The sequence below is a fragment of the Orycteropus afer genome, unplaced genomic scaffold (assembly GCF_000298275.1).
Source record: "Orycteropus afer afer isolate SDZICR_OR568_19922 unplaced genomic scaffold, OryAfe1.0 scaffold00179, whole genome shotgun sequence".
Classification (NCBI taxonomy): Eukaryota; Metazoa; Chordata; class Mammalia; order Tubulidentata; family Orycteropodidae; genus Orycteropus; species Orycteropus afer.
In genome coordinates, this window is record NW_006921766.1 from 3,133,775 (window position 1) to 3,157,469 (window position 23,695).

Sequence of the window (23,695 nt, forward strand, 5' to 3'; positions counted from 1 at the left end):
TAAAATTAAAAAAAAAAAAAAGTATATGGAACCTTCACAAAAATGGTCTAGATGTTAATTAAGTCACAGAACTTTAACAGATTCTATAAAATGGAACTCAGATAAGCTACAATGCAGTAAAATTAGAAATTAGTAATAGAAATTAGTAATAGTTGAAAAGGAGCTCTGGTAGCATAGCAGCTAAGGCCCTTGACTGCTAACCAGAAGGCTGATGGTTCAAACCCACCAGCCACTCCTTGGAAGGAAGATTGGGCAATCTACTTCCATAGTGATACTGCCTCGGACACCCAAGGAGGGGTTGCTATGAGTCGGGTCCGACTCAACAGCATATAACAACAACATCAACAACAACAACAACAGTTGAAAAGAAAAACAAACTAAATCACCCTTCTCCTCAAGGAAAAAACATCTATTTGGAAATTTTAAAATGTTCTTCTCGTTCTACAAAAAGTGGGGACAGTGTATAGCAGCAGAAGACTAAACTCCATAAACAGGACACAAATTAAATACATTTGGTAATGGAATACTGCGGTGTAGTAAATTACTTAGTGTGGCTTTTCTACCCATAAGTCTTTGTAAACTCCAAGGTGGGAATTGCTATTAGCAACTGAGGAGATCCTGATTTTAAAGTCGCCCACCTGGGTTATTTCTGTTGGGCGTGGCACAATACAATGTTCTGGGAGGTTCCCACTCTCTCTCATGTGCTTAGAGTTCTGATGCTGTGATTGGCTAGTTTGACCACCCTTCCGGGCTCAAAAGGAGGCCTCTTGGAGGCAGAACTCTCTCTGATTGCTGGTGGAGGAAGACGTGCTGCTGAAAGAGACACGCGCCCCTGAAAGAGACACGCACTGCTGGGAAAGAGACGCAAGAGACATGCATCGCTGAGTGAGACACCGAGGGACCAGCACTGCTGGGAAAGAGACTGTGAGAGACTGTTGGCTGAGGGACGGTGGGCTGGGAGAGAGACTGAGTGTTCTTCCTGAACTTGAGTTGTAGCCTGGTGCTTCCCTAATAAACCCCGTAATCCGTGAGTTCTGTGTGGCCACTGCAGTGAATTATCGAACCCAGGAGAGAGGTGGTGGGTGCTCTGGGAGGAACGGTTGGAGAAAGGACTGGAGGGAGGCAACATGTCTGGCCTGGCAGTAATAGGCCTTGGGTTACTGCTGGTAACCCTGTCTTCCCTTTGTGGAATTAGAGGAGGTCGGAACATGTGGCCTCCTTGCCCTTTTTGCAAATACTAAGCAGCTATATGTGCTAATTGGTAAACATTTTCAAGATACATTAATGTGATGAAAAGAGATAGTATTATATGCTAATATTTGGGTAAATTTTTGAGACAGATATTCATCTACTCATGTCTAGGCAGAGAATGTCACTGGAAGCACACTCAGGAAACTGGTAGTAATAACTGAAGTCAGGATTTACATTTCACTGGTTAAGGAGCTCTGACGATGTAGTGCCTAAGGCATTTGACTGCTAACCAGAAGGCTGGCGGTTCAAACCCACCAGCCACTCCTCGGAAGGAAGGCTGGGCAATCTACTTCTGTAGTGATACTGCCTTGGAAACCCAAGGAGGGGTTGCTGTGAGTTGGATCTGACTCCACGGCAGTAAGTTTGTTTTTTTTTTTGGTTATTCTTATTTGAATTTCTTTCCCTGGTCAAGAGGCAGCGCTTTTTCTGAGACAGAAAAAAATAATGACTTTCTAAGAAATTCTTGGATTAAAAGAGAAAATATAGAAAACATAATTTATTTAAATATGGACACAAGACCATTACATCTCAAAACACAAATAAAGAAGCCAAAGTAGTATTTGAGAAAAGTTAGCACAACTCAGAGAAATTAAATGGAAACAAAATGAGTGAGATTTATAGATCATTGTGAGTGAGGCACATCTTCACTTTAGGGCCAGCACTGCCCTAGAAAGGTCTTTGTCAAGTATCGGAAGAATCAGAACTCATCCACACTTGTGTGTAAGTAAACTACCTGCGACAGGAGGGAAGTATCTTAGAGGATTAGAGAGAACAGTGGCTGGTACCCACACGACTAGACTAGATGGGAAAACTTGTAACTCACAGGTCATTAGGGGGAAGACGCAGGAAGTCTTGTATTGGCTGTGGGGAAGCATCCATCCTGGAGTGAACACTGTTGTAGATTGGCCCAACAAACCATAAAAGCAAGACCCAAAAGGATCAAATGGTTTCCAAGTAACTTACCTGTATCCCAGAACAAAGCTCAAGAAGATTTACAGGAATGCAAAACTACCCAGCACCCAACCAGGCCAACCCACAATGTCTGGCACAGAATCAAAGATTAACCAGGCACAGAAAGAGGTAGGAAAGCATAACCCATATGGAAGAGGAAAAATAACAGTCAATTGAAACCGACCCAGAACCAAAAGAGATGGTAAAACTAGCAGCAAAGGACATTACAATAGTTATTACAACCATATCCTATCTATTCGAAACTTATATAGACTCAAAAAAGATGTAAGACAGAGTCAAATGGAATTTCTAGAGATGAAAACTACAATGTCTAAGATGAAAAACAGACTAGATGGGATTAAGAGAGAATTAAACACTGAAGGAGAAAAGATTAGCAAAGCTGAAAGCACAGCAATAAAAACTATCCTCGATGAAACACAGAAAAGAATCTAAAAAAAATGAAAGAAAGACCAGTGAAGTGAACTGTGTAAAAACTTCAAGTGACCTAGTATTTGGGTAACTAGATTTCTTGAAGGAGTGAGGAGGGTCAGAAAACATTTCACCATGTACTTTCACTATATGACATGATGTGTCCTCTTTCACCTGTGTGCTTTCACTGTGGGAGGTGACATGACCCTTTTTATGCATGTACTTACACTATGTGATATGACATGTACTCTTCCACTACTTGATGTGACAAGTACCCTGAAATTTTTGGCCCCATGAGTCCTAGCCCATCCATACCTTCTGACATGGTGAGCTCATTTGGTGGTGCCTGGGCAACTCCTGATGCAATGGAGTCGGGCCAGAACCTCTGGACTGGTCTGTTCTGAGCAGTTTTTTTCTTTGTTTTTGGAGTTTCTGAACAGCTGGAATCCAACATTGGCTGAAGAATCCTTCGTCTAGCATTGATGAACCTGAATACCAACAAAGAAAAATCTTACATTAAAATGGCCTCTTCAAAGGCCTCCTGCAGGATCAACAAATACATACCATAAATAAGTTTCTTTTTCAAGAATTTTATGACACCAATAATTTATTCATTACAAATACCCCCCCTTTTTTTTGACAACACAAATGGTAACTTATACATGTGGACTTTGCTGGATGGAATAAACAGGATTCAAATTGACTCTATCTATGCAAACATACCATGGAGCAGTTCAATATCATCAGTCAGAATAAGGACAGGGGCCAACTGCATAACAGATTATCAATTGCTCATATCCAAGTTCAAGCTGAAGCTGAAGAGAATTAAAACAAGCCCACAAGAGCCAAAGTATGACCTTGAATATCTTTAACCTGACTTTAGAGACCATCTGAAGACTAGATTTGATATTATACTGAATACTAATGAGTAAAGACCAGAAAGTTTTGTGATGACATCAAGAACATCATAAAGAAAGCAAAAGATCATTAGCAAGACAGCAAAGAAAGAAAAGACCAAAAGAAATGTCAGTAGAGACTCCGAAACTTGGCTGCTGAACTTAGAGTAGCTAAAGTGAATGGAAGAACTGATGAAGTGAAAGAGCTGAACAAAGTATTGTCGAAAAGACAAAGTTTTATAAAGAAATGTAACCTGGAGTTAGAAAACAAAAAGAGAAGAACACATTTGGTATTTCTAAAACTGAAAGATTTTCCACTGAAGAATAAAATCAAGCCTGGAGTTGTACTACTGAAGGATTCTGTGGGCAAAATATTGAATGATGCAGGAAGTATCAAAAAAAGATGGAAGGAATACACAGAGTCACTCTAACAGGAAGAACTGGTTGGCATTCAACCATTGCAGAAGGTAGCATATGATTAAGAATCTATGGATTCAGGATTTCCAATTTTGATCACTTTCTGCGTGATTGGCAGTGGAAGCTGGGCACCATCAATTTCTTCTGGTCTCAGGGTCATGTAAGTTAAGGTTCTCACATTCCATTTGGACTAATTATTTCCATGTGTCTTTCATTTTCTTCACTCTTCTTTGCTCTGGATAAGGAGAGAACACTAGTTGCATCTTAGATGGCTGCTTGCAAGCTTCATAAACAAGTTTCTTAATAGAACATATTGAAAATAATAAAGATAACTCTAATTCTCTAGGATACTGAGAATGTGAGTGTAATGATAAGCATATAATCTAAATGCCCAGAAAAATAAGGCCATGCTGTTTTGAAAATAATTCATTTAAATAAGGACCAACTCTTCCATGATACTTTTTTTTAACTTCAATTGATTTATTCCATATTATGAATTCCTTAGAAGTTTCAAGTACAAAAACATTAAAATAGCAAAACCATATGTAACCTCATTATGTCTGATGAGAATATTTAGGCAAGTGGCATTTATCTGAAAAGCATACCTGGTACTCCTGAGCCTGCCAGGACAACATCTCATGGCTACCTCCAGGCAGAGCTCACCCCAAAATGGGGGTCTGAGTTTAGGATTTCACCTTCTCAAAGAAACAATTCCAAATGATAAGCTATTTGTTGGAGTCCCAAGTTCTAAGTTAATTCAATTGCTCCAGACACCTGGCTAAAGCAGGTATACCTGTGCACTTGGTAGGGATAAGATCCCTCACTGGTTTTAGCTGTTTTTAAGGCCTGAGAACTTACTTCTGTAATATGGGACCATATTCAAACAGAGCAGTGAAATGGACAAGCTGGCAGCTTACGCTAGATATAGTTCCATATACATACAAATGCAGAAAATAACCTTATAATATGTTGAGAGAAAAGACTACTTTCTTCAGTCTCTATCCCTCCCTGTGTCCCCAGCTGTTGCCTTGGAATGTGGGGAAATAATGGAAGGCGAGAGAAAAGAAGGGAGGCTCAAATATCCCTGCAGCTATAGGAGCACCAAAGAAAGTTTGCTTTCTCACTGTGTCTGTTAAATGCACACCAGAGGGCTATCTTGCTATATAAATGAACTGCTGCGGTGTAGTAAATTACTTAGTATGGCTTTTCTACCCATAAATCATTGTAAACTCAGTGGTGGAATGAGCAACTGAGGAGCTCCTGATTGTAAATGCTATCCACCTGGAGTATTTCTGTTGGGCGTGGCACAAAACAATGTTCTGGGAGGTTCCCACTCTCTCTCAGGTGCTTAGAGTTCTGATGCTATGACTGGCTAGTTTGACCACCCTGCTGGGCTCAAAAGGAGGCCTCCTAGAGGCAGAACTCTCTCCGACTACTGGTTGAGGAAGACATGCTGCTGAAAGAGACACGCACCCCTGAAAGAGACACGCATTGCTGGGAAAGAGACACAAGAGAAACGCATTGCTAAGTGAGACACCGAGGGACCAGCACTGCTAGGAAAGAGACTGTGAGAGACTGTTGGCTGAGGGACGGTGGGCTGGGAGAGAGACTGAGCATTTTTCCTGAACTCAAATTGTAGTCTGGTGCTTCCCTAATAAACTCCATAATCTGTGAGTTCTGTATGGCCACTGCAGCGAATTATCGAACCCAAGAGAGAGGTGGTGGGTGCTTTGGGAGGAACGGTTGGAGAAAGGGCTAGAGGGAGGCAGCATGTCTGGCCTTGCAGTAATAGGCCTTGGGTTACTGCTAGTAATCCTGTCTTTCTCTTGTGGGATTAGAGGAGGTCAGAACATGTGGCCTCCTTGCCGTTTTTCCAGCTGCAATGGAAGGAAAAAACAAAAGTCATCCCATAAAAGCTCCAACCATGTCAAAACCTATTCCTATTCATACATTACCTGTAACCCAGTAAAGAAAGGGCTATACTAACCCAGTTTTAGAAGTTATTTCTATGTTCAGTAGTAAGAATGATAAGCCATCTAACCTCTTGCTATTTAACCACATGATAAATTATTAAAAGCTGGGCCTTAGTGGATCACTGAGTAGCCATGTTGATGGTATAATGGAAACAAAGGTACTGCTTTAGACTCAGGTTCTATTCTGTTTGGTCACTGAGGGACAACTTCTTTCATCCTCAGTGTCTTCTCTTCTACAAAGGGAAGATCCAGAACTAGGACTGAGTCAACGCTAAGGCTGCTCAACTTTAAAGTTCTAAGATTCAAGGACATCTCAGATTTTACTAGGACACATTCTAATAACAATATAAATGAACTAGACTGATGTCACAATCGTTCACGTAGAGTAAATGTTTTGTCTCTGGAGCACAAGTCTGCCCTGGATAACAAACTTCTGGATGAAAAAATCAGTGACTCTATCTCTTATCAATGAAAGTTTTGAAGACAAATCCTACTGATGGTTTCAATTATGTTTCTTGTTATTCAAAACTGCCACCAGGCAAAGATGTAAGCTAATGATGATGAATTCAGTTACATCCAAAGATGTAATCTTTGTGAATATAAAAGAACAGAAAGCCACAAAAGATAAAAGCAACAGCAAATATTAAAGGGTTTTAGAATTTTGTAATTAAAAAAACTAGTATCATTAAATTGGTATTAAACTTTAAAATTAAAAGTTGATGCTAAATCTTCTAGATAAGGCAATTCTGTTAACACAACAAGGAGCAAATTAGGGAATACAAGGAAATCATAAATGAGGAAAATTAAGGACAATGCTGAATGGTGACATCAGAATGATCAGAGATGTCTCTCTGTCTGATAAGCAACCCCTAATCAGGTGATCAATCAATCACTACTCTAACAAACCAAAGCATGAGGTGTCAGCATAAGACCACATGAAAATATCCAAGGACATGCTCAATATATTACAAACATCATAGCAACACTATACTTGAAACCTTTAAATTTCTGTTCTATATTTCAAGATTCAACAAGAAATGATTCAGATAGTGCCATGGATTAAACTGTGTCTCCCAAAAATATGTATAACTTGGCAATCCCAGAGCATACCTCCAACATTTGTGATTACATGAATCAGAGTTTTATCATTTATATTAGAATTTACTCCACTTGTAACAAGTTTAAAATGAGCTCTGGTAGTGCAGTGGGCAAGGCATTTTGGCTGCTAACCAGAAGGTCAGCAGTTCAAACCCTCCAGCTGCAATCCATAGGAGAAAGATGAGACAATCTACTTCTGTAAAGATTTGCAGCCTTGGAAACCTAATGGGGGTCACTGTGAGTTGGAACTGATTCAATGGCAGTGGCTTTGGTAACAAGTTTATATTTTATAGTTCAATTAAAAAGATAATAATGCCAAAAGTGGTAGAATGTGTGCCTTTCTTCTAGGTATGTTAACTTTATTAGGCTTCCTACATGTAAACAATTAGTAAATAAAAATGACAGAAACGACTAAAGAACAAAGTGTAGATACGTTTCTAACACTGAATGCCAGTGAATAATAATTAGCAACTCTTATTTAAGGAAAAAAAACAAATGGCAATAATCTAAGAATCCACAGCAACATGGAGCTACCGAAGTAGACCAGGGCGTTTACTCATGGAGCGACTATCCCCCTGTGCATTTCTTTGTTAGGCTACCACATGCTGCTGGGAGCAAAAACCCCATGCACAAATGGTAGAGGCACTGCCTCCCCAATAACAGGTAGAAAAAATGACAAGAAGTTTGAAAAAGTGGAGGGCAGCAAAGGTCCCAGCAAAGGTCAGTTCCCAGCTCACCACCCAGATGCACATCCATGAAGACATCATGTATTTGCATGATGGCGAGGGCAGGGGCAATAAAAAGGATATAGACACCTTCTAAACTAGCAAGAAGCATGTAGTTGAAAAATCCACAGTGAGGTACTGATAATGGAAAATGCAAGTTGTAAGTGTGTGTTGACTTATTCTTAGGCATCTTGGCACCAATTCCAGCACTCTGTTAACAATGTTGTTAGTTAAAAGAACTCATACATTTTCCACCAAATTTCACTGTTAATTAGTGTTATGGATTGAACTGTATCCCCCCAAAATATGTGTTGTAAGTCTAACCCTTATACCTGTGGTTATTATCCCACTGGGGAATGAGTTTTCTTTTGTCATATTAATGAGACAGTATTTGTATAGGGTATGTCTTAATCAGATATAAAAGAGTAGATTAAGCAAGAAAGCAAAAAAGCATAGATGGGGGATGACAGATATCAGGCCACACAAAGATCACCAAGGAGCCAAGGGACAGAAGCTGACAAGAGACAAAGACCTGCCCCCAGAGCCAAAAGAGAGGGTTCCCTTAGAACCAGCACCCTGAATTTGGATTTCCAGCTTCCTAGGCTGTGAGAAAATAAATTTCTGTTTGTTAAAGCCACTTCTTTGTGGTATTTCTGTTATAGCTGCACTAGATAACTAAGACAATCAGTATCAGTATTTCCAAGTGCTCGCTGTTATCAATGGGCAGCATTTCCGAGAGCTGGGCAGCTTACCAGTTGTTCACTTGAAGTAGTGTCAAATTTGTCTGAGCAGCAATCTGTTTTTTCTCATCCTCTGTAGGGTAGGGGTGCTAAAAAGAAAAGAAAAAGAAGGGTGGCTATGAGCTTCAGGTTGTAAAAAAGGAATCATGTTAACCAGGCAAAATGGAAGCCTGTAAGTAATCACTGGTAAAAAAAAAAAAAAAAAAAAAAACCATTAAGCAACAATAGGGCTTTTAACCAAAACCTAACTTTAGTCTTACAAACAGATTGCTACTTTTTTTTCAGAAATGCCCCAAACAGAATGAAGTGCTGTAACCCTCAAGTAGTTGAAAATCCACGTGTAACTTCTGACTCCCCCAAACCTTAACTACTAATAGCCTGCTGTTGACTAGAAGCCTTACTGGTAACATAAACATTCACCACAATTTTTGCTGTAGTTATTAGATTTTCATACAAAGACACACACATACACAACAGATAAGTTTATTAACTATATGGCATGATAATTATTTGTGGAAGTAGATCATCATAAACGTCTTCATCCTTGTTGTCTTCATGTTGAGTAGGCTGAGAGGAAGAGGAAGAAGATGAGGGTTGGTCATGCTGTTTCAAGAGTGGCAGAGGCAGGAGAGGTGGAAGGAGAGAGAGGAGAGGCAGGTATACTTAGTGTAACTTTATGGAAATATATCACAATTTCTGACTTTTTTTTGCTTTTTCATTTCTCTAAAAATGTTTCTATGTGGCACCAATCCTTCTTCCACCATATGCTTTAGTTTCAATGCCTTTATCATAGAAGGGTCCATGTTGTAAAAGAAATCAAAAGCAGTCTTGGGTAATTGGAGCCATTCTGCCAGCCTGCCAAATGTCAATGTGTTTTCTGGCACTGCTTCTATACCTTCTTCCTCATCATCTGGCACTGGTTTGGAAGCACTCATCTCTATCAAATTGTCTGTTAATTTCTCTGGTGGTTTCTATAAGCTGTTGAATTTCTTCAAGGTCCCTGTCTTAAAACCCTTCACCCCATCTTTTTTTCCATAACCTACCATCTGTTTTATGATTTCCTTGACTGGCTATGTTGTGAAAAAAAAAAAAAAATCTGCATATAAGTGGACCCACGTGGTTCAAACCCGTGTTGTTCAAAGGTCAACTGTATTCCTATTAGCAACACCAGAACGTAGCACTGTTGCAGGAACAGTTAAGGATGGTAAAAACCTGATAAACATCAACAGGGTTTTTAACCAAAACCTAACTTTAGACTGCCATCATTTTTTTTTTTTTTTAAGAAATGCCCCAGAGGAGAATGAAGCAATTCTATTAGCCAGCCTAGAACATGCTAATGTTGTAGGGACTGTTATGGTTGAGATGAGATCAGCCACACAATGTCTGAACGCTCATAGGTGGTAACAGTGGTAATTGTACTGACAACCTCTAACGGCTGACTCTGAACCAGGCTCTGGTCTGAGCTCTCAAAACCATCTATACTTTTTGTATCAACTTTATTTAAGTATGATTTATTAACAAACTGCCTCCACTTCAAGTATACAAATTGAGTTTCTACCCATAAAACTTCCACTGCAGCAAGACATAGCTAATTCTGTCAACTCTGAGCATTCCACACTAATCCACCGATACCTCAAAGTCATCCCTGGAAGCAGATGCAAGCATTATTTCACAGATGAGGTAACTGAGGCACAGAGTTGCAAACTTTCCCTCACTCCACAGCTGGTTAAATAGGTGGAGGTGGGAAATGCATGAGGCCAGCTGCGCTGGGCCTCTCACAGGCGGGTGACGCATTCTTATCATTGGTATAATGAGAATAAAGAGACCCTTGAGTGTGCTTCAGTCACTTATGCTCTCTGGAACAAGTCTCTGATATGTTAGCATGGCTATCAGTAAAGGGCCAAACCTGGGGCTGCAATGGGGTGTCAGAATGTTATTCTCTCTTTTATATATGATTCAAAATATTACCAAAGGAAAATATCTATGGTAATAAATAATATTTACAAGATTTATTATTGTTGCCTACATGTAGACAACAGTAAAACAATGCCTCTAATATCCACATGCACTAAAGTTCCTTGTTTTAGACCAGCTGGACCCTAGAAAGTGAACACACTGACAAAATAAACCCATTGCCTTCAAGTCAATTCTGACTCAGAGCAACCCTATGGGACAGAGTAGAACTGCCCCATAAAGTTTCTAAGACTGTAAATCTTTATGGAAGCAGACTGCTTCATCTTTCTTCTACAGAGTGGCTGGTGGGTTTGAACCACCACCTTTTGGTGGCAGCTGAGTGCTTAACCACTGCACCACCAGGACTCCTGACAAAATAGGGTGGTGGAAGTTTATCTGTTTTTTTTCTTTAAGTGAACACTCAATACATTCTGGAAAAGTCGCTGTATGTTACCATGGTAAACCTGGATTAGCACTGGATGTATCCCCAATAGTAGTCTCTTCCCTCAATTTATAATTGAATTTGATTCAATAAATGTGTGGCCACATGCTGGAGGCTGTGGAAATATAAATATTGTTCCAACCCCTTAAAAGGAGCTCTGGTAGCATAGTGCCTAAGGCACTTGACTGCTAACCGGAAGGCTGGTGGTTCAAACCCACCAGCCACCAGCCACTCCTTGGAAGGAAGGTTGGGCAATCTACTTCCATAGTGATACTGCCTCGGCAACACAAGGAGGGGTCGCTGTGAGTGGGGGCCAACTTGACAGCATAGAACAACAACAACCCCTTAAAAAGCTCATAAAATAGAAGAGGGGAAACATAAGCACACAACTCGAGGGAAAACAAAGCAAAAAGCATGATAAATACTGTATTAGGGTGTTAATAAACATACAGGGGGGATATTATTTCAAAGAAATGAGGTCAAGAAGAAATAGAAAATGCTTGATGGAGAAAAATGTGATATTTTAATGGACCCTCATGAGCACAGTCCATTTATTTTTACTGTCTTAGAAATTACTGAAACATTAAAGGAAAAGGAGAAGGAAGAAGTCTCTTAATCTCACCATTTTACTTGTGTTGCATTCTAATCATTTTATCAAGATACATTTATTGGTTATAATAAACATATATACTTTTTTTTTTTTTATTTAGATTTGGGTGAAGATTTACAGAGCAAATTCACTCTCGATACAGCAGTTCACATATACTTTGTCTCATGTCATTGACCACAGTTTACCACAATGCAACAGCTCCCCTCCAATTTCCTCCCCAAGGTACCACTTCCCAGTGTCCATCCCTCCATACTCTCCTGCCCCCTAAGCTGTCTCCCTGTGCATAAGGTGCCCTTCCTTCTCCCATGATTGTTCTCTCAAGGGCGTGTGTCCACTTGAGGTAAATGTTCAACTCACATACCTGTACTTTGCTTGGCTGGAAACCACAGGTGTGGTCTCAATTCCAGACCTGAAGGATAGCTAGGGGCCATAGTCTCAGTGGTTCCACCAGGCTCTATTGGACCAGCAAACCTGGTCCCAACCATCCTCCCCCCCCTTTTTTTTTTCCCCTCCAAATGATTTTGAGTTTTGTTCCACATTGTTCTCCCTCTCTATCCAGGATCTCCTACATCCCTTCCAAGTGGATGACAGTGGTAGCCGGGCACCATCTAGTTCTTCTGGCCTCATATTTGTATAGGTTGCAGATCGGATGGTGTACCAGTCGTGGGGACTGATTGTTTCCATTAATTTTGGTTTTCTGCTTTCTTCTTTGCTCTTGATGAGGAGAGACCCATCGTTACATCTAGATGGCAGCTTGCTAGCTTTTAACATCCCAGTTGCTACTCACGAAAGTAGGAGGTGGAACAATGTTTTGTATAGTATGTTATGCCAATGGAGTTTGATGTCCCCTGTGACCATGGTCCCAGGCCCTCAGGATCAACTACTCAGTCGCTGTGGGTAACTGGCTGTGACCAAGCAGTGACCATAAGCTAGCCCCTTGTCAGTTGTATTATACTCCTGGGGATTCTGATCCTTCACATAAACTTATAGGACCATTGTCTGCCAACCCTATATATGATCCTGGATACACTCCCTCCTTCATAGACATAGTTAATCGTTTAGCCTGTCCACCTATCTATCCATCCATATATTCATGTTTACCTTCACTGAGAACTCAGTACTGTATATGCAAAAGGGTTCATATTTGTTGTCTGTACCTCCCATGTACCTCTCTATGTCTTTCTCATCCTCATTGCTGTCATATTGGTCATTCACATTTGGTACGTTGCCCTTCTCTTCACCCAAATCAATATTTATCTCTGTCTATCTAACAGCATATATACTTAAAAAAAAAAAAAAATATATATATATATAAGCATATATACTTAAAAAAACATATATACTTAAAAAAAATATATGCTCTACTTTTTTCACTTAATATCATTTTCCTCAAGTGTCCTAGTGCTGGCAGCCTTCATCTATCATTTTAGACAGCTGTCTAATATTCCATCAAACTGAGATGCCTGAATTTACAGCCAACTCATTTTCCATCCTTATAATACACAAAGCATTACTTAGTGAATTGTCTCTTTAGGACACATTTGTAGAATGGTCACACTAGCTCAGAGAGAATGAGGTAGTAAGGAAAGAACAAAAAAACAGAGAAAGAAGAGGAGAGAAGCTGGGAGTGAGGTTCAGCACCCAGGGAAGGGACAAGGTGTGGGGGAAACTTCCTCTTACCTGGACTGCTGGGCCACATACCCTGCCAATTTAGACCTGTCCATGGTTATGCCCTCTGAGCCCAGCCCTTGAGCAAAGCAGCACAGTTCCACTTGGAGGAAAGGATCTACCTAACACTGGACAACGGCTAATACCTTAACAGGCATGGGATGCCTGACAGGTGGTTGGAGAAGGGACAGTGAGAAGCTGACACCCCCCAGGCCTCACCTCAGGCAGGTCTGGGCTTGAGGGAGCACAAAACTAGGAAGAGAAGAATAGACAGGAATACTACTCAGGAAGTGAATGTGGCTGTCCAGAGAAGGTATGAAGAGAGGCAAGTCGGGGGCAAACCAGGCATGACTTGAAAAAACTGGCCAAATGGCAGCTGGAACATGTAGCTGAGCTGCCTGCTAAAGCAGTAAATAGCCCTGTACATTCCAGGAGAACAGGAGGCTGAGACAGAAGCACCTGGTAGAAAGCAGTGCCACAGGGATGCAGGAAATGGCCGTAAAGAGTCTGCCCCCTGACTGGGAAGTGGCCTCTGGGTCTGGGTGTAGAGGGCCCTTGGTCTCCCACCTCCCCTCTTGCAGGCACAGGCTGTCACCAGCAAACAATGCCAGCTTTCTCATCTGGGTTTCACCACATGCTCTTTCTCAGAGAGCCAAGCTGCTCACGCTGGCCTCTGCCACCAGACCAGGGGTCACTACTGAAGGCCATTCTGGGGCCAGGGCTGGAAATGACAATGCCACAGAGTGCTGATGGCCAACAGCTTGTTTGGTGATAGGTGTAATTCTCCACACCCAAGTCAGCATGTTTACAGCTGATGCTGCCGCCTTCCTGGGCCTTAGAAGACTCCTCCATAAGCATGGAAGCCACGGCTCCTCCTCCATAAGCAGTTTCCAGCCCAGATAAGGAAATAAGGTGCACACAGATGTACCCACTGAACCAATAACTGGTATAACGTTCTGCGTTAAAATAAATTTCAAGTTATTACACCATCTGCTGACCTTCAATGTACTCACTTCTATATCTCAAATCTTTAATACCATTTCTGCTTCCTCTCTTAGCAACATTTTCAAGACTTTGGTCAAATCCATCTTTTCTGTCTCTACCTCCACCTCTGCCCCCCTTATGCCAGGGTTTCTCTCACATGCATTTAGGCACTTAACGAGAGCTGTTCATTTCCTGTTCACTAGCAGTTTCCTTTGCTATATTTCAAATTTCTTGAAGTAAAGCCCTATTTTTGATAATCCTCCTTCTGATCCATGCTCCACACACTATGGACATGCAACAACATGCTAGTGCCAAGCTCTGGCCCATGGGCTGTCTACGTGAGATTTTCCCATGGTGCACAAGCCACCTCATAGGTTCTTATCAGGCACTGCATATGCTCTTACCCCAATATGCTGGAAGAGCCATGACCGCATCACGTTTGTGGCATGCTTTGGCAGGACGCCCCGCTTATTCTTAGACGAGCCATCATCTGGATGCAGGATGCTAAGATCCTGGTTTAACTGCAGCTGAAGCTGTTAAGCAATTGAAAAACACAAGAAAGCAATTGAGCATCATGACATGTCCAAGTAGCTTTTGACTTCAGCTGGAGACGATGACAAGTACCTCAGGGATAAATGACTGACCACATCTGTGGCACATACGCTGGGGCCCTGTACAGGCCAACTTCTTGAGGACAAAGCTCCCTTAGTGTTATAACCTCTTATAGTAGTACCTCCAGCAAATAGATGCCCTATCTGGCAAGGCTGATGGAGAGTACAAGGAGGCCTCAGGCCCCACAGACAGATCAGGCCTCCAAAGCTGACAGGTGTTCTTCTGATTATGCTTTCTTTAGGGATATACATGATAACCTCTGAGTTCCTAGGCTCTAACAGATTCCAAGCAACAAATGGGCATGGCAAGAGAAGGCAGAAAACAGAGTAGGACATGCCAGTTGGACAGAGAGGAAAGAAAGAAAGAAACACATACATACATACATACATACACACACACACACACATAAAAGACAGAGGGGCTAAGGTTGACAACCTCAGTAGCCACTAAAGATACTGACTACCTCAAGTAATCAAGAAAAGGCTAGATTATATGTTGTCAATTCTATCAGAAAAAGAAAAGACCAAGCAATCTGTTTCCATAAACATTATGCCTAGAAAACCCTATGGGGGTAGTTCTACTCTGTCACATGGGATCACTATGAGTCCAAACCAACTTGATGGCACCTAACAACAACATTTATACTTAGAAACATGGAGGTAAGTAGTAGAAGAACTGGCTAAAAGATTTGAGAGTGGTTGCCTCAGGGGAGTGGGAGACAGTGTGAAAGGTAGGGGCACAGAGTGGTTACAATTTGTTATAAGCCTTTCAGCTCTATTTGCCATTTTGAGTTACAACATTGATAAAAAGATAAAAATTATTGTAAAGAGTAAAATGGAGGCAAAAACACTGTAAACTGGCCAAAACCACTGCAAAAAACTCAAATATACAAGTAATAGTTGTATAAATAAGACTACCAGGAAAGGGGTGAAGGAGGGGTGGAGGAAAAGGAAACCAATGAAATCTCACCCCAAAAAGTTTTAATGGGTTTACACTAGAAGTAGAATGAAAGACTTGTCAATAAGGATGCTGTTGATGGTCCTCTCCTGGAACTCTCACTGGAAGCACCCCAGCCCATGAGATTCCATGTGACCTGACCAGATACTGGGCAGGAACCCACCATGTATGGCAGGATGAGAAATGGTATAGGATCCAGGCTACAGTGGTTTATTTATGGCTGCCACCCAGGCCACTGCTGCTGCCAGCATCTCTACCACTATCCACACCTCCATCATCACTATCACCATTGCCACCCACACCTTCACCATCTCTACCACTTCCATCTCCACCATCACCTCTTCCTCCACCATCATCTACACCTCCTCCACTGCCACCTGCACTGCTACCTCCACCCCACTGCTCCCACCACCACTAATGATGATGATAAGTCACCTGTAACATAGTGCTCTAAGTTAAAGAAAAAGTGACAGTATGATCCATAATGGACAACAACCAATTTCCTTGATAAAACCAACCATGACAGTTTCTGATATAAAAACGTAGAAATCTCTCATTATCTAAAACATATCAAGAACCTAAACTTAAAAAGGGGAAGAGGAGGAGGGGAATAAAGGAAGATGGAGAAGAACAAAGAGGAGGAAGATGAGGAGGAGGAAATCACTTCACATCCCAGCCCTTGAGTACTCAGATGATCTATGAGGTCCCTCACCCCATCAGCAGGCCCTGGCCCTGCCCCAGCTCCTTTGACTCTAGTAGACTTTGTCCTACTAAACCCGTGGTAAGGTAAGGTGATCATCAGTTAGCCTGCTGGCCAGAGCATATAAAATCCTGTTATCTGTTATCTTATTCAGTAAAATATCAACATTCCAGAGCTTGCATGCAGTAAGGCACTACGCCACCAGAGCTCCCAGTAAGGATTCAGAAAACATCTATGAGGGTCAAAGACAAAGAATAAATGTAAAGAATGAAAAAATATTCTTAAATTAAGAATGGGTAACGTAAACATTCTCTTTCTGATATGAATCTCAAAGTATACAAGTACACATACATACACACACAAGTATGTATGTATACACATACTTATTATATATACATATGTATAAACCATATATATACATGAATATATATATGTATATGTATATAAATATGTATATATGTATATGTATATAAACCAGAATGTAAACAAAGGGGTCTTGAAGACCAAATATCCAGTCTTCTCATTTGACCACAGTGGCACTCAGAGAGGGTAGGACAACCCTAAGGCCTCAGGTATTATCCAGGTTTTTCCAACTCTATCCCTTCTGCTGGTGGGGATGCCCCTTTGTTGTAAGAGACCCTTTCCATGGGTGCCCCTATCTTTTTGATGCCTGACACTAGCCATGGGGTGGAAGGTAGAGATCGTGGGCCACAGGTCCCCTGGAGCAGAGCTATACATCTGGAAACATGAAAACGAAAGGCTGAAAGTCACTACTTGAAATGCTCCTTCAGGTGTGTCGCTTGGTGTTTTAAGTGTTCTGGAACATACCTAGGACTAGGACTAGCCTTTAGCCAGCTCTGGCTCAGGAAGGGCACATCAGATTGGCTTTGGAAAGCTATATAAAGCACATAGGCCTGCACCCACCCACATTCTCATCCTGGAGGTCTGGGTGGAGCCTGGCACAGTTGGACAACTGGCCAAGGTAGTTTTCTGTGAGCTTCGAGGTGGGCCCTGTAAAGAGCCCATTTATATAACCTTCAATCTCCTGATGGATCCTCAACCTAAAATCACCACCCAACTCAGACACTGATGTTTCACAAGAGAGATTGCTGCTGGGTAGTGGTGATTTTATTCCTGCTTCGAAGACTTTTCTCAGCTCTGCAAATTTTCTACAATGAAGGAGATATGGAATAAAAATGAGAAAAGACACAAAACATTAACATCTAGATCAATGGAAAACTGCTACATGGCAGCCAGTTTGAGATTCATGAGCATCATGAAGACACAGCTGAAACCTGGTTTTACCTGCACCACACCTCCCCACACCTATGCATGCTCACATCCTTAGGTGCACACACATGTCCCCAGAAACCCTCCCATAAAGACTGGGCACACACCTGTGAATTCTGGATCCTAACTGTCCCAGGCGACAGCGCCTGTGTCACTACTTGACCTTGTGGAGTGACCACTGTGACAGGTTGGTAAACTGTGCCACCTCAAAAAGAAAGCAGAGATAAACCAAATTACTTTTAAGCTATAGTCTTCACTATTTAAAATTAATGTTCTCAATATAGTTATGGAAGAAATAAAGTCTCTAGTTTGATGAACTTTCTTATCATTTCACATGACTGACAATACTCTTTGCTACTTGTCACCATAAATTACTGAAACAAACACATTCAACAAGCAGTACTTGAGTGCCTATGACAGGCATGGCACCACATACAATGCTTCACAGAGTAATTTACATAACATGCAACACAAGGAGTTATAGATTTACATGGGGCTTTGGAATTTCCTTCCTTTTGCTTGTCTGTTTTCTGCTTTTTCCTACAATGAGCATATATCACTTGTTAACACTAACAATTACAGGAAGGGGACAGATTCCAGAGTTGCCTGGTGTATCTAGAACACTGCAGACACAAAACTCCCATAAAAATGAAATAAGGGATGCAAAGAGGGGATAGAAATTTACTTTAAGAAAGAAAAAGACAAATATAATAGCACAAAAGGAAACTCCACAGGAAGAAGAAAGCCCAATTGATCAAAAAAGATAACTATAATAAAAGCATTTTGTCCAATGCCTGTGGTCAAACCCTCAACGGCCCATACTTTCTTGTTTGATATCTAATCTACCCCAGGCAGACTCCTCACAGCCAGGCATACCTGTCTCCAGCTTTGCCACCCACTACTCCCCCTCCTCCTTTCCTTTCTTCATAGCGTTTCCCTTTCTTGAACATTTTGGCAGAGAGATGCCAGTATGCATCTGAGGCTGGGCAGGTTAGCCCCACCCAAGAGGACAGGTGGCTCAGGAGATAAAGGCCTGACACAAATATCCCAAGCCAAAAGGATTGCCAGAATCCCACAGAACATCTCTCATTATTAACAACAATTTTAACACTAAGACTGAAGTTTTATGTGATTGTCATCAATTAACAACTTAAGATTTTCTAGGTGCTGTTACCAGCACAATTAAAATATGTTCTTTGAAAATTACAATTAGTTTTTGTTATATATTTTCAACTCTCACATGAAATCCACCCCTACCCCCCCCAATATTTCTTTGGTAAGAAAAACAAATGGCATAAAATATCTGTCACTGAAAATTAATAACAAACAGGCTCTCAAAGAGTTTGGGATTTCGGTACTGATACATTAGGAACTGATGATCAAGGGATCTATTAAAAATTGTGTTTATGCATTTCTTAGTTCTAAAATAAAGGACTTTTGCTGCAAAACCTCAAGGAAAAGTTGTCCATTTTTTCACTGCACATACCTGCCACTGTTGCCATGGTTACATTTCCCTGCTGCAGGGCAGATGCGGGCACCACGATGCCCTGGGGGCTGAGTGTGCCTGTGATGGCGCTCGGGATCTGCTGCAAGGCATAGCACACAGGTGTAAGTCATTATTATACCAAAGAAATCCCAGGCTTAAAACTTCAAAGTAAGTGGCATAATGATGTCATTAATAAAGAAAAGAAATGATAGCCTATAATAAAGCATACATTACATACATAAAAACTGAGAGATGCAAACTTTACTGCATATTAAATGTAATGGTCAATACTGAAAGGTTAGTTTGCTAAGTGGATTCCAAAAGATTATCTTTCATCTTATCATTATGTTAAAAACCCCTTATCACCTGTGAGATGTGACTATGAAGAGGCTACCATCTGACCAAAATTGCCTAATTTGATCAGCCACTTTTTTTTTTTTTTTTAAATCATGACTTGGGTGTAAGTTTACAGAGCAAATTCACTTTCCATACAGCAGCTCACATACACTTTGTCTCATGACATGAACTACAATTTCCCACAATGCAACAGCTCCCCTCTATTTCCTCTCCATAGTTACCTCTTCCCTGCGTTGTTCCCTCCATGCACTCCTGCCACTTGAGCTCTCTGTGCACACACAACCCTTCTATTCTCCCATGACTGTTCTCTCCAAGGAGTGTATCTCCCTGATGTAAATGTTCACCTCATATGCCTCTCTTTTGTTTGGCTGGAAGCCACAGCAGTGGGTTCAATTCTAGACTTGAAGGGCAGCTAGGGGCAATAGTCTCAGTGGTTCCATTAGGCTCTATCAGACCAGCAAACCTGGTCCCCATTTTTTTATTCCCCAAATGATTTTGAGTTTTGTTTCACATTGTTCTCCCACTCTATCCAGGATCTCCTATATAGATCCTCCTCCAAGTGATTGACAGTGGTAGCCGGGCACCATCCAGTTCTTCTGGCCTCATAGTCATATAGGCTGATTACCGCATGGTGTACAAGTCACATGGACTAATTGTTTTCACGTGTCTTTGGTTTTCTTCATTCTTCTTTGCTCTGGATGAGGAGAGACCCATTGTTGCATCTAGAAGGCTGCTTGCAAGCTTTTAAGACTCCAGTCGCTACTTGCCAAAGTAGGATGTGGAACAATGTTTTTGTGTAGTATGTCATGCCAATTGAGCTTGATGTCCCCTGCGACTATGGTCCCGAGCCCACAGGTCCAACTACTCGCTCCCTCTAGGTAGCTGGCTGTGGCCAAGAAGTGACTACAACCTTGTCAGCTCTACTATAAACCTGGGAATTCTTATAGAACATACCAATACACTTGTAAAAACATTGTCTGCCAACCCTATACATGATCTTGGGCACACTCCCCCCTGCATAGACATATCTAATAGTTCAGCCTGTCCACTCATCTATCCACCCATATACCCATGTTTGCCTTCACTAACAATGGAGCTTTAGTAGCATAGTGCCCAAGGCACTTGACTGCTAACCAGAAGGCTGGTGGTTCAAACCCACCAGCCACTCCTCAGAAGGAATGCTGGGCAATCTACTTCCACAGTGATACTGCCTCAGCAACTCAAGGAGGGGTCACTATGAGACGGGGCTGACTCGATAGCACGTAACAACAACAACACAACAATGCTGTACTGTATGTACAAAAGGCTTCATCTTTGTTGTCTGTACCTCCCATGCACTTCTCTCTGTCTTCCTCTTCCTCAATGCCGTGTTGATCACTCACATTTAGTACATTGCCCTTCTCTTCACCCAAATCAATACTTAGCTCTACCTATCTAACAGTGTTCCTACCCTACCCTCCCATCCATGGTAACCAACAAAGAAAATTTCCTTCCCTATATAAAACTTTCCTGGACTTTTTACAATAATGGACTAATATAGTATTTGTCCTTCTGTGATTGACTTATTTCACTCAGCATAATGTCCTCCAAGTTTATCCACGTTATATGGTGTTTTGCAGATTCTACGTTATTATTTAGGATTACATAGTATTCTATCGTGTGTATGTACCATAGTTTAGTTATCCATTCTTCAGCTGATGAACACCTAGGTTGCTTCCATCTTTTGTCTATTGTAAATAGTGCTGCGATGAACATGGCTGTGCATATATCTGTTCCTGTCCTGGCTCTCACTTCTTTAAGATGTATACCTAATAATGGAATGAATGGGTCAAATGGTATTTCTAATACCAACTTTTTCTGCATCAATTGATATGATCATGTGGTTCTTCTCCTTTGTTTTATTTATATGGTGGATGACATTGATAGTTTTTCTAATGTTGAACCATGCTTGCACACCTGATATGAACCCCACTTGGTCATAATGAATTATTTTATTGATATGGTGTTGGAGTCTATTGCCTAGGATTTTGTTGAAGATTCTTGCATCCATATTCATAAGGGATATTGGTCTGTAGTTCTCCTTTTGAGTGATATCTTTGCCTGGTTTTGGTATCAAGGTTATGCTTGCTTCATAAAATGAGTTAGGGAGGATTCCATCATTTTCTATGTTTTGGAATAGTTTGAGTAGGATTGGTGTCAGTTCTTCTCTGGATGTTTGGTAGAATTCTCTGGTGAAATGGTCTGAGGCAGGACTTTTTTTTTGTTGGTAATTTTTTGATGACCTATTCAATTTCTTCTTTTGTTATGGATCTGTTCAACTTTTCCACATCAGTCTGTGTTAGTTTAGGTTAGTGATGTGTTTCTAGAAATCTGTCCATTTCTTCCACATTTCCAAATTTGTTGGAGTATAGTTCTTCCCAGTATCCTGGTATTATCCTTTTTATTTCAGTTGGTTCTGTTGTGATGTCACCCGTTCCATTTGTTATTTGTGTTATGTGTATTCTCTCCCTCTTTCCCTTTGTTAAATTTACCAGTGGTTTGTCAATTGTATTAATCTTTTCAAAAAACCAACTTCTGGTCTTCTTGATTTTTTCTATTGCCTTTCTATTTTCTGTTTCACTGATTTCTGCTTGAATCTTGATTATTTCCTTTCTTCTAGTGACTGTAGGCTTTTCTTGCTATGCTTTTTCTAATTGTTGGAGGTGTTGGTTTAAAGTGTTGATTTTGGCTCGCTCTTCTTTTTTGATGTGTGCATTTATTGCTACAAATTGGCCTCTGATCATTGTTTTTGCTATGTCCCAAAGATTTTGGTATGTTGTGTTTTCATTCTCATTTGATTCAAGGAATTTTTGAATTTCAATTTTGATTTCTTCTCTTACCCAGTCTTTCTTAAGGAGAGTGTTTTTCAGTTTCCATGTGTTTACTCTTTTTCTGTTGATCTTACTATTGTTGATTTCTAGTTTGAAAGCTTTGTGATCTGAGAAGATGCTTTGCAGTATTTCAATGTTTTTAAATTTATGAAGGCTTGCTTTATGGACTAACATATGGTCTATCATGGAAAATGTTCCATGTACACTGGAAAATAATGTATATTGTGCTGTTGTTGGGTGAAATGCTCTGTAGATGTCTATAAGGTCAAGTTGGTGGATTGCATTGTTTAGCTCTTCTGCATCTTTGTTGAGTTTCTTTCCAGTTGTTCTATCTTTCATTCAAAGTGGTGTATTAAAGTCTCCTACTATGACTGTGGAGTCATCTATCTGCCTTTTCAACTCTTTTAAAGTCTGATTTATATATTTTGGGGCTCTTTCATTGGGTATATAGATATTTATTATGGTTATATCTTCTTGTTCAATTGTTACTTTAATCACTATACAATGTCCTTCCTTGTCTTGCATGGTGGTTTTTATCAATGCATTTTTTTTTTTGCAGTGTTCCCTCCCCTCCCCTCCCACCCCTGGCAACCAACAAAGAAAGTTTCCCTCCATATATAAACCTTTCCGTGACCCCCCATAACAATGAACTAATACTATATTTGTCCTACGATTGACTTATTTCACTCAGCATGTCTTCCAAGTTCATCCATATTATGCAGTGTTTTGCAGACTCTACATTATTCTTTAGTGCTGTGTAGCATTCCAGTATGTGTACGTACCACAGTTTGGTCATCCACTCTTCCGCTGATGGGCATGTAGGTTGTTTCCATCTTTTTGCTATTGTAAATACTGCTGTGATGAACCTGAGCGTGCATATATCTGTTCCTACCGTGGCTCTCACCTCTCTGGGATATATACCTAGTAATGGGATTGCTGGGTCAAATGGTATCTTCAATTCCAACTTTCTAAGGAATCACCATATTACTTTCCACAGTGGTTGTGTCACTTCACAGTCACACAAGCAGTGTATGAGAATCCCAATCTTTCCCCATCCTCACCAGCAGTTGTTATTTTCTGTCTCACTGATCCTTGCCATCAGTGCTGGAGTGAGACAGTATATCTCATTGTTGTTATGATTTACATCTCTCTGATGGCCAATGATTGTGAGCATCTTTTCATGTATTAGCTGACCACCTGAATATCCTCCTTGGTGAAGTGTCTACTCATGTCTTCTGCCCATTTTTCAATTGGATTGTTAATTCCTTTGGTGTTGAGGCATTGGA

The 23,695-nt window shown here is 40.8% G+C and overlaps 1 protein-coding gene across 1 annotated transcript in view; it reads right to left on the reverse strand.

The window, feature by feature from the left end:
* PKNOX1 (PBX/knotted 1 homeobox 1) overlaps positions 1–23,695 on the reverse strand; it is an 86,637-nt gene that overhangs the window by 5,934 nt on the left and 57,008 nt on the right. Inside the window, exons 5-9 of the mRNA XM_007947267.2 lie at positions 19,183–19,282; positions 17,804–17,901; positions 14,542–14,670; positions 8,493–8,569; positions 2,947–3,119 (exon numbers count right to left, since the gene is read on the reverse strand). Coding sequence (XP_007945458.1) covers positions 2,947–3,119; positions 8,493–8,569; positions 14,542–14,670; positions 17,804–17,901; positions 19,183–19,282 — 577 coding nt within the window. The remainder of the gene's footprint in view (positions 1–2,946; positions 3,120–8,492; positions 8,570–14,541; positions 14,671–17,803; positions 17,902–19,182; positions 19,283–23,695) is intronic.